Source organism: Mytilus galloprovincialis, chromosome 4 (assembly GCF_965363235.1).
Source record: "Mytilus galloprovincialis chromosome 4, xbMytGall1.hap1.1, whole genome shotgun sequence".
Taxonomy (NCBI): domain Eukaryota; kingdom Metazoa; phylum Mollusca; class Bivalvia; order Mytilida; family Mytilidae; genus Mytilus; species Mytilus galloprovincialis.
Genome location: NC_134841.1, coordinates 38,952,904 through 38,970,327, shown reverse-complemented (window position 1 = coordinate 38,970,327; position 17,424 = coordinate 38,952,904). Strand labels below are relative to the sequence as shown.

The following is a 17,424-nucleotide window of genomic DNA, read 5'->3' as shown; positions in this document are numbered from 1 at the left end:
AGACCAACATAACACAGAAATTAACAACTATAGGTCACCGTACGACCTTCAACAATGAGCAAAGCCCATACCTCATTCATAGTCAGCTATAAAAGGCCTCGAAATGACAATGTAAAACAATTCAAACGAGAAAGCGAACGGCCTAATTTATATACAAAAATTGAACGAAAAACAAATATGTAACACATAAACAAATGACAACCACTGAATTACAGGCTCCTGACTTGGGACAGGCACATGAAAGTATGTTAGGTCCCTATTATTTCTTAGATGCCACTTAGAGAGGGTTTTTTTTTTTTAATTCCTTTAACAAATCTTAGACTGAAACACAATAACCACAAACACAGTTTTAGAAACATGTTCAAACAACAGATTTCTTTAAGTTCATATGGTCAAGTCAGTTTGTGTTGCATTTTGTAATTTTTTTCAAATATCGTTAAATATTTGTTTTGGTGAATGTAAGTAAATGTCTTTCTTCCATTGATTGAAGTCTTTCCAATTAAGAAAAGACAATCCCGGTTTGTAGTATATTAAAGGCAAATTAAGTGGTTTCATTGAAAGTGAGAGTATGTTTAATGCTAAAAATTCGGACTCTTTTCCAGACATTTTTACAATTATAATATAAGAGTGGTGGAGCATGTTGTCGTTCCCTTGGAACCACCGTATGGTATTTATAAATCTCATCGTCATGCATGAAATAACGCTTTTGGTTATATAGAAAGAATTATGTGTATAATTATCAAAAAATAATCAAGGGTTTTCTATATTACAACCTTGTAAAAACGTTTACTAAACTTTATCATCGGTACAATAACATTATTCGCAAATATAAAAGCAAATATAAATCAAAATGTTTAATGTTGCCAGAAAAAAAAAACATTTATTTGCTTTTCATATACTGGTATAATTAAAAATTTTATTTTGTTAAAAATTATTTGTTAAAAAATTAAAAAATTAATATTACTGTTATGCCCGCGTCACACTGTCCCGATTTTTATATACGATGGACACCCGAATGCGAAAATTGTAAGTTCGTACGAAGTTGGTCCCGATCTCGTTAAAATACCAAAAAGTGACCGAAGCAAGTACGATGAATAACGAAGTCTATACGATGGTGCCGAAATTATATACGATAGCAAAAGATAGACATACGAAAGTTAACCGAAGACGGGTATTTAAGCTTCATATCTCAGCCGAAGCCTACACGATGGATCACGAAGGCTACACGATGGATTACGAAGGCTACACGATGGATAACGATGATGGCGCGATGGCCATAAGATGTCTTAAAGATACGAACAGAATTTCGACAACATATCGTTTCTGTACAAGTCTGTCAGGCATGGCGGCAAATCGATCTTTTTGTCTAATTCTTATAAAACTTAGTTTATTATCCCCTCGCCTACTACATATAAGTTGCGTGTAGATAAAATTGTTATGGACACTAGCTCTAGAACCAAAATGCTCAAAACTTGGTATGGTGTTACTCGTTAAGAATATCTTAAGCGCTATTGACTTTAAAGTTCAAAGGTCAAGGTCACAGTGGCAGTTGTAATACAAGGCAATATCACCCTTGTGGACACTCTAAAACCAATATGCTTCTTTTTAACCACATTTGGTATATTGTTCCTCCTTGTAATGATCTGACATTTTTTACGCTCAAGGCCAAAGGTCAAGGTCATGCAGATGGACTTATTTTTTCCCCTTTAAATAGCATAATACACAGGAAATTGGTTAATCATTTTTTTTACCTGCTGGTTCTAAAGACAATATTAAAGGTATTTCCAGTTACTGAATGTTTTGGTTGATTTCTAAAAAAATAGTTTATGTATCAAATATGCATATTCAATTTACCATTTTCTGCATGTGTCATATACAAATATAGTGTCCATATTTGTCCCCAATATGTTACATGCGAGGGGATGCCACGCTCGGCATTGCCTTGTTTGAACTGTAAAATGTGTGCACTAGTCTGAATAATCACCCATAATTATGCCCATGTTTACTGATCTATCTTAAAGGTAAGGTAATGGGTTTGTTGATCCCTTTTATTCAAAAAGAGCTCTTTCCAGGAGAATATCATAATAATGTAGACAAAAGGAACGATGTGGGGAAAGCAACAAATGCGGCAAAATATGACATATGATCACATATAGAAAACAAAATGGTTATGGAGTAAACATTCGTGTGACAACAACTCAGACGACACATAAAAAATCAGAATAATGAAGAAAAAGTTGGTTTCCCTATATACGTGTACCCGCAGTGTTGGTGTACGAGGCGCGTTTATGATTTTCATTATGTTACTTGATATGAAAAATTGACAAAAAATAATATTTTACTTGTAAAAGTAAATCCTGAGCCTGTTATGTATTAGCTGCTCTTCTTGTTCCATTTGAATTAAAAGAAACTACGCTGTCGCCTTTCTTGTTCTCATAGAATCATATGATATGAGCTCCATTTTTTGTGAACGTCTTTCTTAACTGTCGTATTAGACTGACCAGTGCATATCGCGCATGGCACTTTAAAAGTATTTTAGCGAGAAAATTAACTTACATTTAGCTGGATTTTTGACGTCGTAGTTCCATCTTGTCGCCTTCGTACTTTTATTCGATGGCAACACGACGGGATTACGAGGAGTTCACGAAGTCGTGTTGCCATCGTAAGACCTTCGGGTATCTTCGTGATTCATTCGTGTAGACATCGTCATGTCAAAACTGCCCGATGGAAACGATGGAAACACGAATGCAATACGATGTGCAAAGATGCATTCCCGGTGACATTACGATGGTGAGGATGGTGATACGAACTCAATACGAACCCTCAACATCGGACGCACCTTCGGGGATTTTTTAACATGTTAAAAAATTTAGAACCCTTCCCGAAGTTGTCCCCGAAGGCTAGAAAAAGTGGCCGATGGTTCTACGATTGTTAAAGATGGCACTACGAATAGCCCGATCTGGATACGATCAGTCCCGATTTTGAAAATTTCCATTATCGTGTTGCCATCGGCGTAAAAATCGGGACAGTGTGACGCGGGCATTATAAATTTTATTTGTATATACAGTGTCTCATAAGTCTTTAAAGGCTGAATATTGATACCTTATGTTTCATGATGTCATTTTATTGTAGTTCAATGTTTGACACTTAAATAAACTTTTATTTATCATATCTTATCTATCATACTCCGACATTTGCTATCATTCTAACCAAAATTCATCTTGGGATTATTCAAAATACCAGACACGCAGAAACGACAGCCTGTTTTTTTCTGCAATGTTTTGAAATTCTTCTAGGTAGAATGAATCTTGCGAAGACTGATACTTGACTCATGACCATGCAAACAACTCAAAGATTATCGTAATTTTTGTACATTCACAGTAAAACTTACGTATATTCCTGCAGAAAAACTTGCACTATTGACTTCGTGTCCTGGTGTTAATCCCACATTATATCTCAATCGTACTGAACATCTTACCTATAAATTTATAAATAAAAAAATATTTAATATTTTAGCGTCTTTTTATACAACCGCAAAAATTTTAAACTTTTTGGTCGTATATCGGTATCACGTTGTCGTCGTCGTCGTCAGCGTGTTTTTTTTTTCTGGTTAAGGGACAATTAAGGTAGATTCATGGTATACCACCATTTTGCATTGTACAATCGCATTACAAAACCAGTTTAGTTATTTTCCCAAATCTGCAAATGTGGAGACAGATTTGCAATTTAATGGTTAGACTGTTTATTTATATAAAGAAAACTTAATGATTTATTGTATTGTTCAAAATATTTAAACAAATATCATTTCATTTTTTTTTTAGAATCATTTTTTCAAATGAGTCATTTAAGGGGAGATAACTCTTTTAGTAGAAAAAATATACTGGACTAATAGGGAAATGTTTAATTTTTACTTGTGGCAAAAAAACAAGTTCGATGACACCATTTTTATTTTTATTTTCTTACAACATATTATAAAACCTATCTTCTGACATTTTATTTCAAAATTCTATCTCATAGACACGGCTGGTAATCTACACACGCAGAACATTTGGTTCTGCAATGAAAACCCATCTTCGCTAGCCAAGGGTTACGATCCACTCCCGCTCTCTTCACCCTTGGCGGATTGAGGTAATATTTCGGAGACACAAGATAAGGATTTTTATTGGTTGCAGTAGAAACTCGCTGCATCCAATCAAAAGGCGCCTATAAAATGATCACGTGTAAATGTAGAAAGTGTTTGTAAACAATTGCCACGTGTTTATTGTGCAACAAGTCTTTACCTCACTAAACATACGACTATATTTAGTGACAACTTGAATGTTTTCAATCAACTAATAGAAGTTCCTGTGTATGTTTCATGCACAAATCATGAATGTTGACGTATATTTTCGTTTCCGGCTTTACCAAGTGGGTAGAATCTGGACGCTACCCTGTTTTTACCTCCAAATTGAAGAGTTCAAGTGCTACCATTGGTCAAGAATAATGTATTCGGAATGGGCGTGACTTTAATCTTCCGATAGATGGCGCAACATTGATATCACAAATGTTGGCTCAATCTGCCAAGGGTGAAGAGAGCGGGAGTGGATCGTAACCCTTGGCTAGCGAAGATGATGAAAACCGTGAGAGGATTTTCCGGTTGTGCTTGAGTGGAGTAATTTTCACCGCTTCAAAAGGTATGTACATTTCTAAATCTCAATTTTCTTATTCAACTGATCAAAATATTCAAAATCAGAGAATGCTATGCTGTGGTGAATACTTTAACGAAGAGATACATGTATCATTTACTGTTGTACGTAGAGTTGAACTACAAAATCAGTTGCCCCACGAGAAATTGCCTTAAAAAGTGACATTTCAATTTTGAAATGGTTCTATTTACAGACCTACAAGTTCAAATTAAGGTTTTTTTCGGGCAATGGGTATGAATTTTGTTTTTGGCGGCGTGTACGCTGTCCGGTGTTGATAGACGTCTTAATAATTCCAAAAAATACATTTTTTCATTAAGTCATGCGTGAGGGGATCGGTTCTGATTGAGGACATCGTGAATGCGTGAGGGGAAGAACAAACATTTTTTTTTAATCATTGGCTTTGTGACTTTTGTTGACTCAATAAATGTGATCAATGCTGATTAAAAGCACAGATTTATCCTAATACTTTAATAGACAAAAACGGATCACTGATTCAATGAAATCAAACTATTAATTGTTTGTTCAATTTCAAAAAAATGCCATTGTTCAAAGGAAAAAGGAAAAGAGGACTGAAATTGAATCTCTACAAAAAGCCATGGAGATACAAGTTATCCCCGCCCTCGAAGCGAACTAAACCCTCTTGGAGTAGTCCTGTCGTCAAATATACGTCACAGAGATCACCAGATATATTTAAGAAAAGTATATCGCCGATCAAAACTTCAACACCTATATATATTAGACGTAATCTGTTAACCCAAAATCACGAAATTTTCGAAACAAAAATGGCAGATCAACAGAATTTATTATTCACGAACATCGATGAAAGCCAAGATAATCTCGAGGAAGACCATAAGGAAGAGCATGTAGTAGACAACGAAGAAGACATAGAAGAATACCACGTAGTAGACCACGATAAAGACCACATGGAAGACCTTGAGGAAGAATATAAAGTTTTTCAAAGTGCTTTAGATAAACTCTCAGACGTAGGGAAAAGGGAAAGATTTTTGATTTTTTTTTTTCCATTAGTACAGAGTGGACGTTTTCCTTTTAAACAACATTGCATTCGACTTGTTTTTGGACATTGTTGAGTAGTTTGAAAAGGACGAATCCAGACGAATGAGATACTCACCAACATCTCTCCAGTATTTTTGGTTATCATTGACAACACTTTTTCTTTTTATTCTTCGTGAAACATATTATTAAACCTAGGTTCCCACAATTTATTTCATAATTCAATCTCATAAATTTTTCTCTAAGCACTGTTTTTTTCATGAACAATGTTGCCTTATTTCGGTAAGTTTCAACGACTCATAGCTTGAATATAAAAATATGATTTGTACTTCCCCTCACGCATTCACGATGTCCTCAATCAGAACCGATCCCCTCACGCATGACTTAATGAAAAAATGTAGTTTTTAGAATTATTCAGACGTCTATCAACACCGGACAGCGTACACGCCGCCAAAAACAACATTCATACCCTTTGCCCGAAAAAAAACTAAATTTGAACTTGTTAGTCTGTAAATAAAACCATTTCAAAATTGAAATGTCACTTTTTAAGGCAATTTCTCGTGGGGCAACTGATTTTGTAGGAGTTCAACTCTACGTACAACGGTAAATGATACATGTATCTCTTCGTTAAAGTATTCACCACAGCATAGCATTCTCTGATTTTGAATATTTTGATCAGTTGAATAAGAAAATTGAGATTTAGAAATGTACATACCTTTTGAAGCGGTGAAAATTACTCCACTCAAGCACAACCGGAAAATCCTCTCACGGTTTTCATTGCAGAACCAAATGTTCTGCGTGTGTAGATTACCAGCCGTGATAGAACTTTTTTATGCACACAAATGTGTTTTTTCATGTACAATCTTACCAAATTTAGGCGATTTTCAACGACTCATAGATTAAAAAAATAGCACGGTGACCCATTTTTTTTATTATATTTTTGAAAAAAGCATAGTATAATCTTCATTTTGACAAATTATAAAAAAATTCTGTCTAAAAAAATATATACTTATGAATTTAAAACCAGTCTAAGGGAGGTAATCATTTCCCAAATTAAAACAACAATGTTTAATTACCTCCCTTACACTGCTTGTAAATTATGTATTAAGAAATGATGATTGTCTTGAGGTGATTAGCTGTCAATTTATTTTTAAAAGTTACTTTTAATTACTAATAATTTTAGCCATTTTATATTTTAGGAATTGTATGATGTATTTAAAAGGGTAATTATTGTTGCAAACTTTATTAGAAATTTGAATTGAGATAATGACTATATCATGAGGAAATAAGGGAAAGGGGGAAGGTGAAAAAAAATCAGGGGGGTAAATAAAAACGGGGGGGGGGCCTATTTTTTCTCATTTCAGATTTCAGAAATTAAAAAGAAAATTTCTAAATATTTCTTTTGGGGGGTTGATATTCAACAGGATAGTGTATTGCACAAAAGCAAAAAAAAAGGGGTTAATTTTATTTAAAGGGGGGGCAATTCGCAACAGCAAAGTGTATTGCACAAAAGCAATAAATTGAATATAACAAATTCAAATCATATAAGGTCTTTGACTGAAGTTATTCTGTGGCAGAAACCTATTATGTGTCAAATATTAAATTACAATCCAAATTCAAACCTGTATCAAGCGTGAATATTGTGTCCATTTTGGCCCCAACTTTTCAGGGTTGGACATCTGCGGTCGTATCCAGCTGCGCACAGCGAAGCAATTTATCTGGGTTTACATTCACAAGTAACGCTCAAACGCACATATTTGAAGGCCCAGGGTGTATTGGCTATTTTCTTAATGTTTTGTTTTGGTCAAATTGTTCTTCATATAACCAAAAAGGGACTTTGATAAAATAGCCAAATCAATCTTAGTTCGGCCAACTTTGCCCGAAGGAGTTGGATATTTTGGGCTTTTTTCATGAATTATTAACGGACAATTTAAGAAAAGTTTGTTCTAATGTTTTCTGGGTTTATCTTTTTCATAAACGGTCAAAACCAAGTTTATCGAATTAAATCATACAAATGTATGAACTTTAATATATGTATTATTTAGTAAGACAGAAATGTCTCAAAGTGACTGTGTCAAATCTTTCTTAGGTATTTTCTTACTTAAAATAATTTATATTTCGTCTCAAATTTAGCCCTCACCGGGATTCGACCCTTGCGTCTGTGATATCGTTGCAATACCTTCTGTACCGTGTCAGGAGCTCTAGACCACAAGAACCACCTAGGCTACATAAACAGATAGCTTTCGGTGGTCGATGTAATTCCTTTCCCCGTTGGATTTATCTAGAGTAACATAGTACATGATGTATAGTGGCAAATAGATGCACAAAGTATTTCCAAGTTTATAGGAATGATCATGAAAACAGCATCCTGTAATCATACAGAATTAGATGAGTGAACACTTCATAATTCTTTGTGTATTGCGTTTAGATGTCTTTGTTTAATTCCGACGACCAGGTAACACCTCCCGGAACGAATGCTGATTTTTATCAACTATATAACAGTTTGTGTGTTTGCACATGTCCTAAGTCAGGAACCCCATGTTCAGTAGTTGTCTTTTGTTGATGAGGTTCATAAGTGTTTCTCGTTTTTTATATAAATTAGACCGTTGGTTTTCCCGTTTGAATGGTTTTACACTAGTCACTTTTGGGACCCTTTCTAACTTGCTGTTCGGTGTGGGCCAAGGCTTCGTATTGAAAACTGTCTGTGTCCATGGTGTCTGTGCAATGTTAGGCGGTGTTCTAGTAGAAGTAAAAGTTAAACAGGTTCCAGCCCGGGATGTTGAGAAGGTCAAGAATCAGATCTTCTCTAACAATGTTAGGTTGATTTTCTAGGCACATACATGAGCATCCTTAATTTATAAGAAATTACTACAACTCTTATACCAATTATATATTATATGTTTAAAGGACAAAATACTAAGACAATGTGTTTTTTGTTTGATAGTGATAAAGTATCCTTTAAAGTTCAGGTTGAATACACAGTAAAATATAGGATGGTTACCTTTCAATATATATAACACAAATAGAGTGAAAGCTGATCATTGTTAATAAAAAATATTGTTTACCTTAAAAATGATATACAGAAAATATCGAAGGAAAAACAAAATATTTTAGAAACAAGAGTAAGAGCAAAATCATAAAAAAAATATGTACTGCGACCTTGACCAAGATACCTGAAATTGTCAAAACTCAAAAACTGTATTAAAAATTACATATATTAACCTAACACTAATAAAAAACGACTTAAGTATGTACTTAGGTGAGGTTTTGGAATTTGTGTCAAATGTCTGGACTCCTTGGTGTTTTTCCATACATTACAATGTAAAATATTTTGCCCCATAACACCCATTTATTTGTTCATATAAGACTTAATAGCTCATGAATGGTCATTTACCAAAATTTAAGAAGATTCTTGATTTTCTTTTTGTTTTGAGACCCAAATAATACCAATGCAAATATAAGGTTAAAGTCCGAGTCAGCCTTTTCCTGCCATATTTTATATCTCAAATATCTCGAAAAGGAGGTCCATGGCCTAACAATATTTTTAGCTTATCTTTTTCCTTAATTGATGATCTACCAACTTATAGTATCAATCTTAATTTCTTTTTTTCTTAATTTTTACCTTACCTCACCTAAGTACATCCTTAAGGTGTCTGTTTATACTTTGAAAATTATATTTGAAATTTTCTTCAAAAAAGGAGAGATCATTAGTAAACTTTTTTTCTATTATTTAGTTGCTATTTGTCCTTTGGACGCTCTACGGATATTCAAAATATTTTTTTCTTTTTTCTTTTTTTTCTTTTTCAATAACTTACGATCATGTTTAGGGTATGTTTTCCGATCCAGTCATTCTCTGTAAGATTGGTACTTCCAATATTGCTGTATGATATTCCGGTATGTAAAATAAAACTTTGCCCATTGATGAACCATTGCACATCATACAAAAATTCACCCCCGTCATCTCCAAATACTTCATTAAATTTACATGTAAACGCTGTTGATAAACTGAATCCAAATGGTAGTAAAATTACAGGACCAGGAACTAAGTCTACAATAACTTCTGCTTTCGTTATAGTTTTGTCTGGGAAATCCACTTAAACAGAAAGAATGAAAACATGTACATGTATTAGAAATATTCTCCGTTCAGGATTAAAATTTTACTTGTTCTTTAATATACTCAAAACCCGCAAAACTATTGTGATTTTGTTTCATTTGTAGCATATGTCGAAAACTCAATATGTCGAATTGAAACAAGAAAAATTTTGAAAAATATGGTCAATGAAGACCCCATCATCTACAACAGGAGACAATCTGAAAATATTTAACGTCATCTAACAATTCTTTTTATATATATTGTATGGTTTGTCACTTGTTTAGACTTGTTTGTATGATATACTTATTTCTAGTGACTGTATAATGAAATACATCATGATCCCATATGATATATAAAAATTGTTGAGTTAGATTACTGACAAATGAAAAATACATTGTGTATAAAAATAATAATATAACATCTACACACGCTTAAGGTAGATCATAAGTAAATGTTTTTTGAGACAGAATTTTCTTATAATTTGACAAAATTAAGATTTTCCTATGCTTTTTCCAAAAATCTAATAAAAAGTATGGGTCACCGTGCTATTTTTCAAGCTATGAGTCGTTGAAAATTGCCTAAATTTGGTTAGTTTGTTCACGAAAAAACTCATAACAGTGCATAAAAAAAATTCTATGAGATAGAATTTTGAAATAAATTGTGAGAAGATAGGTTTTATAATATGTTTTAAGATAATAAAAAGAAAACATGGTGTCACCGAACTAGTTTTTTTGCCACAAGTAAAAATAAAAAATTTCCCTATTAGCCCAGTATAAATTTTGTGCTAAAAGAGTTATCTCCCCTTAAATAGCTCATTTGACAAAAAATGATTTTAAAAAACCCAAGAGGTTGATACTTGTTAAAATATTTTGAATAATAAAATAAATTAGCAAGTTTGCTTTATATAAATAAACAGTCTAACCATTAAATTGCAAATCTGTTTCCAAATTTGCTGATTTGGGCAAATAACTAGACCGATTTTGTACTGTGATTATACAATCCAAGATGGCGGTATACCATGAATCTACCTTAAAAAACACGTGTCTCATGTCTATCTCTAGATTATCCTTCCATGACAAGGTAACACTACGACTATTGAAGTTATATTTTAATATAGCGGATGTGGTCGAGTGGTCTAGAGCGCTGGGCATGAGGCTAAGCGATTGGTGCTGTAGTGTATCAAAGGTGCGAGTTCGAATCCCGCTGAGGGACGAACAAAAAATTGTCAGTAGATAGATAATCTAACCTCTAACACTGTTTGGAGTAATTTTCAGACTTATATAAATATTTATATTAACCATGTATCTCTATCACTCTGAGATCCAGTGGGCATATCTATTGTATGGTTTGTCACTTGTTTAGACTTGTTTGTATGATATACTTATTTCTAGTGACTGTATAATGAAATGCATCATGATCCCATATGATATATAAAAATTGTTGAGTTGGATTACTGACAAATGAAAAATACATTGTGTATAAAAATAATAATATAACATCTACACACGCTTAAAAAACACGTGTCTCATGTCTATCTCTAGATTATCCTTCCGTGACAAGGTAACACTACGACTATTGAAGTTATATTTTAATATAGCGGATGTGGTCAAGTGGTCTAGAGCGCTGGACATGAGGCTAAGCGATTGGTGCTGTAGTGTATCAAAGGTGTGAGTTCGAATCCCGCTGAGGGACGAACAAAAAATTGTCAGTAGAAAATCTAACTCTAACACTGTTTGGAGTAATTTTCAGACTTATATATATATATATATATATATAAGTACGTCTGAGTCAGTCTGAGTCAGTGACAACTCTACAACAGATTTATCCATCGGATCACCAGCTATGATGGTGATACATGGCTGTGTACATTATGTATATACAATATATATATAAAGTACAGGTTCCAGCCCCGGCGCCGGGGAGGAAGTTACGAATCAAATCTACTCTAACATCGTTAGGTTGATTTTCTAGGCACTTTATACATATTCTAAGGCCTGGTAATTCTTAATCATAAGAAATCCGATGGACAAGGTATAATTTGCAGTTGTCACTACACACAGGCAGACATATACATAAAAAAATATATTTATTTACAGTGATTGTATGCTTCTAAAAATAGATAAGCATCCTGCAATTATACTGAAGAGATGAGTAGATGATCATTTCTGTACACTAAAAATAAATACTTCGTGTATTGTATCAGAGATCCTTGTTTAATTCCTACAAGAAGGTAACACCTCCGGAAACGAAAGCTTATTTTTATAAGCTAGAGTTAGAGGAGGGGATAAGGTCTCTGCGCAATGCTAGGCGGTGTTGTCGTAGAAGTTAGAAAATAAAGTACAAGTTCCAGCCCCGGCGCCGGAGAGGATGTTACGAATCAAATCTACTCTAACATCGTTAGGTTGATTTTCTAGGAACTTTATATATATATGTATATATATGTGGGACTCTGAACTGCAGTGGAACTTTGAACAGCGATGATCACGCTGAAGTGCATCCAAACTCATGCATGTCATCGATACCGATTGCAAAATGCCATATATGTTTTATAGATAAAATAAGTAAACTCCTTCGGCTGTTGTCGGCTGTATGGTCGGGTTGTTGTCGCTTTGACACATTCCCCATTTCCTTTCTCAACTTTATTCTTATAATGATTGCAAATTAGTATATTTAAATCGGATAATTAAGATATAATACTAAAAGAACAAAATTCAATAGATATTTCAGACAACAAATATATTTCGTTAGTACGACTAGCTAAAATGTTGTCCTTAGCTATGCTTATTTTCAAAACATCTTGAACATGATACAAATTAAAAACAAAACATTGTTTGCAGAAGAATAATAGTTACAAATAAATAATCTTGAACTAAATACAAATCACTTAAAAACAAATCCGATGGAAAGTTTGGTTAGAATGAATTTTCGCCAATTACAGTTTTGAAAAGGTATCAATTACGCCACTCCTTTTTTTATTATTCTTATTTTTTTTAATAAATAAGTAAACTACGCTCGGAGAAAAGAATGTTTAACATAAATCATTACTTGTTTGAGAAGATGTGCATCGGGTTGGTAATTAATACTTACTACTGCAATTTGGATAAAATCCAGTTTCTGAGGAAAATCCATACGGGCATTGCACAGGTTTTGATCCTGCAAATTATATTGGAAATATACATATCGAAAGATGATTTCACAAAATATGTATGTACAAGTTGGTCTTTCAAAATATTTGTATTTCAAAATGGAAATTAATATTAATCTTAACATTTTTGACACGTAGCTTCGCATTAACATGTTAAAGAAATTGCACTTTCTATGTTTCGTTATTTTAACAACTATGATTTCTGTTTAAGCCAAATTGTCCTTGACAAATGGTCTTTTGTCCATTTAGCTCGTGCTTTAGAATATTTTGTTATTCTTCTATCTAGCAGCTTTAACAAAGCCAATTCCAACATGAATCGAGTGTATCGTTTTATCGATCATGGGCTTGTTCCTCTTTGATGAACTCACTAATCTAACTTTTAGTATAAAAAAAAATCATGTTATGTAGTTTTAACACAGAGAAAATATACCACTGGTTGCAATACATAAGAATACGATAAAGTATTACAAGTATTTGGCCTTCAAAATGTAAATTTTGAAAGACCATGAGGTACGGCATCCATAAAACCCGGGTTGTACTCGCAGAAATTTGTTTTAGGATAGCACTGGTATTTGAAATATATATACAGTGTTCATTGTTTTATGGTATGTCACGAAACTTATGCTACTTTCGTAAATCTCGTCACCGTGCTTTGTTTAGAACAACTTAATCTGTCAAGGTTTCAAAATGTTTGCTTTCTAAACTTTGTGTCTTACAGCTCGTAACTGATGATCTTTGTTTTGCAACACTTAACCCAAACGGGTTGTTATCTAGGTGACTGCTATTTTATGCTTTTGTTTCTTATTATTGAACTGCATAGCGATAGTTGTATTGCCTCAACATATATTTTTATCAAAATTAAATATACAATTACGCCTAAGTAATAAACAGCTTACCAAAGCAATATGCTGAATTTTCTGTAATACTACTAACTAGGTTATACACAAAGAAACTGCTACAGTTTTTAATGTCAATGTTCCAGCTTTCCGAACACTCAAATTTGAAGGACCGCAAACATACTTTTTTACTCACTATATCATCAGTAGCAAGGGGCAAAGTATCTGCATAAGAGGTTTAAAATATGTTTTAACAAGAACTATCTTTAAAAAAGATATCCGACGTATTTAAATTTGAGTATATGTTTAAAGCTATCATTTCGATAACCTTCAGAAGCACAAAGATAACATTTTAATAACGTTTTCTCTGTTTGTGTTCAGTATTCTCGGTCCTCGTATCTTTCTGTTTACATTCATTAAAACCCCGCGGAAATCTCACATGCGTAGGTGCGTTCTAAAAGCCGTTTACGTTCGTACAAAAAAGTTTACATTAAAAATTATATAACTGTCCCGAATAAACAGCTGTCACGGATACAGAGAGCTATTGGATAAACAATATTTTAATAAAAATATAAATCTTTGTAAGATCTAGTTCAAATATTTATAGTTTTTCAGTTGCTTTCCATCACAATAGAATTTACGAGACGTTTTTTCAAACACAGCCAAATCACCCACCATGACAGCATTTTGTCCAATCACAGAAAGGATTTTCGAGCATGCGTATTCTGTTGCCATAGTTAAGCGTCCTTAAGTTCAAAGGGCACAAACCGAAACTATACCGACTATGTCGAAAAAAAAATAGAAATTGATCTGGTGACGAACTGTAAGCTTCAGTTTAACTTGAATTTGAAAGTTCACTTCTTGTATTTTGTTACCCCTTCAACAGACGATAAAGACAGGGAACATAAAAAAATATGTATTTAAGTCCTAAATTGATATTAACTTATACAATTAAACAAAATCATTACCGTTTAACCAGATTGGATACCATGTTCCACATTTCATAGCATTTGGTGCTTCCGTAGGCATATCATCTCCGTTGCTGCTGAATATTCTATACCAGCCATCTGTCAGCATAACATCATTAATTGGAGTTTCCGTTGACATTTCTAGTTGATGATCAGATGAACGCTTCTCCTGATCTTTTAGTGTCACATAGTTAGTACAGGGATCTATGAGCAAAGTATCACTTAGTGTCAACGTTAACATACCAGATTGACGAAACAGTACGTTTATCTCCAAGTATTGCCATCAATAAAATTCAAATAAACAGTACCAGTTTCAGACATACTGATCCCTTTAATAATTATACATTTGTTCTTATCTAATATATTCCGTAATTTTTATGAAAAGTTTTAATTCTGAAAGATTATGCAAACATACTATGTGATTAAGATTATGTTAAATTATTGTACTTGCCTGTTGCATCTACCGACAAGCAAATGGAAAGGATATGGTAAAATACGATTCGCAAGAAGTCCATTTTTCATACATTACAGATATTTTAGTATGATCCATTTTATAAATACTATTATATGTTTGAAACGCTGCCAAACCTATTGTTTCGCAAGCATGTGCAAGCATCATGGAAAAAAATCCCGTTGGCTCAGAATCAAAATTAAAAACGGTTATTCCTGATTATAGTCGTCAGGAAGTTAATATCAAAACCCAGTACTGCATGAAACTAGTAAGAGAAGTACTAGGAAGTTTTAATAATTTTTAATTTGTAAAAAAGACCTACATGTATAAATCAAATAATTGTCTGCAGTACTCGAAAAAAAAGATATAGATAATATTCTCATTATTTCTTTATTTGTTTGAACATTTAAATTCACCGCGTTGGTAATTTCAAAAGCACTTATTATATTCTGAATTCTTAAAGCATGTCATGGCCATGTTAACACAGTGGATATGGTTATGACGATGAGAGAGTAATTCATAAAACTTGCATTTAATCCATTATAGATCAATATGTCCCTTCTATTTAAAGTAAAACTACTGTTGATATTATCAAATGTTCCACCAAGATTAACCCGAAACTTCGGACTATGTAAATTATAAACATTGTCAATAAAATTGGTCCGCATAGAATAATTATAACATAATTTATGATAAATAAAATGTTTCCTGTATCTTTTGCTAAACATTCAATTTGACTGGTAAGAAATTTTTTAGAATAAGAATTAATGTCTTCGACTTTTCATTGTAATGCCCCTTCGTTTGGTTGAAATGTATCATATTTATACTTTTTTTTATTTCAGTAAGTACTAAGTAATTAAATATGTTTTCAACTAGAAAGGAACATATAAGCATAAAAATATTTGCACATGTAATTTTTAAGTAAGATAAACTTACGCATATAATCTTCAGATTAAATTAAAAAAAAACCAGTTCAAATCAAGTTCGATTGCTTTATACCCTGGATGAATTTGGCGACGCCTAAAGGTCACGAAACTCTTCAGTACAAACAAATGTATACCTGTTTGGCAGGCTGCTTAAGGAAAATCCTAGACTGAAAGTAACTGAAACATAATCATAATGATAGCAGCAGAAAGAAAATATTTTTAGGTGTCGAACACCAATTCCCATATATGTAAAAGTAGCCCTTTCCTGCTACATTTTAACGGCCTGATTTTATTATATTCAGTAACATTCATATTCTGTGTGCATTTCTTCTTACACAATCGATACAAACGGTTCAGCGAGCGCACATTATTATCATTTGTTTAGAACATACGTTTGCAAAGTTGACAAACTAAACTCGCTAGAAATGCGTCTACAGTTTGCCGTTCGTCGTTGCATTGGTTAGTACAAACGCTACATTTCTTTCTAACTTTAACATTGAATCAATTATCTATTTATATTTTTCCCACTAAAAAAAAGATTGATTCTGACAAAAGAAAAAGAGGTATAACTCTGATTGTCATTACTCAAAGCAAATTGAATGTCACTAATTACTCAAATGTAAGTAAATAAAGTTTATGCCCTGCTTTCTTTCAGTGCTATGTTATATTCACCTGATGAATACGAGGAACTGACAATAAAATTATATATGAACCGAAGTCATGTGTGCCTAAAACATCTTCAACATCTTATCTAACCAATATTGTAATTATTTAGATATTTGAATTTAATGGTTTACATTGTTCCAAATGGTGAAGTTGAAATCATCTCTTCGTAAATAAAGGCAACAGTAGTATACTGCTGTTCAAACTCATAAATCCATGGACAAAAAACAAAATCGGGGTAAACAAACTAAAACTGACGGAAACGCATAAATATAAGAGGAGAACAACGACACAACACTACAATGTAACTAACACACACAGAAACGGACCAAGCATCAGACAAAATCCCACGAGAATAACAAATATAACATTAAAACCAAATGAACCTGGTTTTGTGGCATGCCAAACCTCGCACTTTAATGGCAATGTTAAACGTAAATTTTACGGACGCCATCACGAGTTAGTTGACTTTAATTGTACTATAAGAATATTTCTGCTTTTAATATCATAATTGAGTTTATCCAAAAAAATTATGTAAAATCTCAAAAAGGTATTGGGTTTAATGTGTGAAATGACAATATTTATATATTCTTTATTCTAATGACTATACTTTTACATTTCTTTATATTATTGTGCATGTTTATAA

General features: G+C 33.0%; 1 protein-coding gene across 1 annotated transcript in view; it reads right to left on the bottom strand.

The window, feature by feature from the left end:
* LOC143072097 (von Willebrand factor D and EGF domain-containing protein-like) overlaps nt 1-14,969 on the bottom strand; it is a 31,641-nt gene extending 16,672 nt beyond the window's left edge. Inside the window, exons 1-5 of the mRNA XM_076246890.1 lie at nt 14,739-14,969; nt 13,831-13,995; nt 12,877-12,942; nt 9,512-9,789; nt 3,392-3,478 (exon numbers count right to left, since the gene is read on the bottom strand). Of these exons, the coding sequence (XP_076103005.1) occupies nt 3,392-3,478; nt 9,512-9,789; nt 12,877-12,942; nt 13,831-13,995; nt 14,739-14,877 (735 nt within the window). The 5' untranslated portion in view covers nt 14,878-14,969. The remainder of the gene's footprint in view (nt 1-3,391; nt 3,479-9,511; nt 9,790-12,876; nt 12,943-13,830; nt 13,996-14,738) is intronic.
* Nucleotides 14,970-17,424: the final 2,455 nt, after the last annotated feature.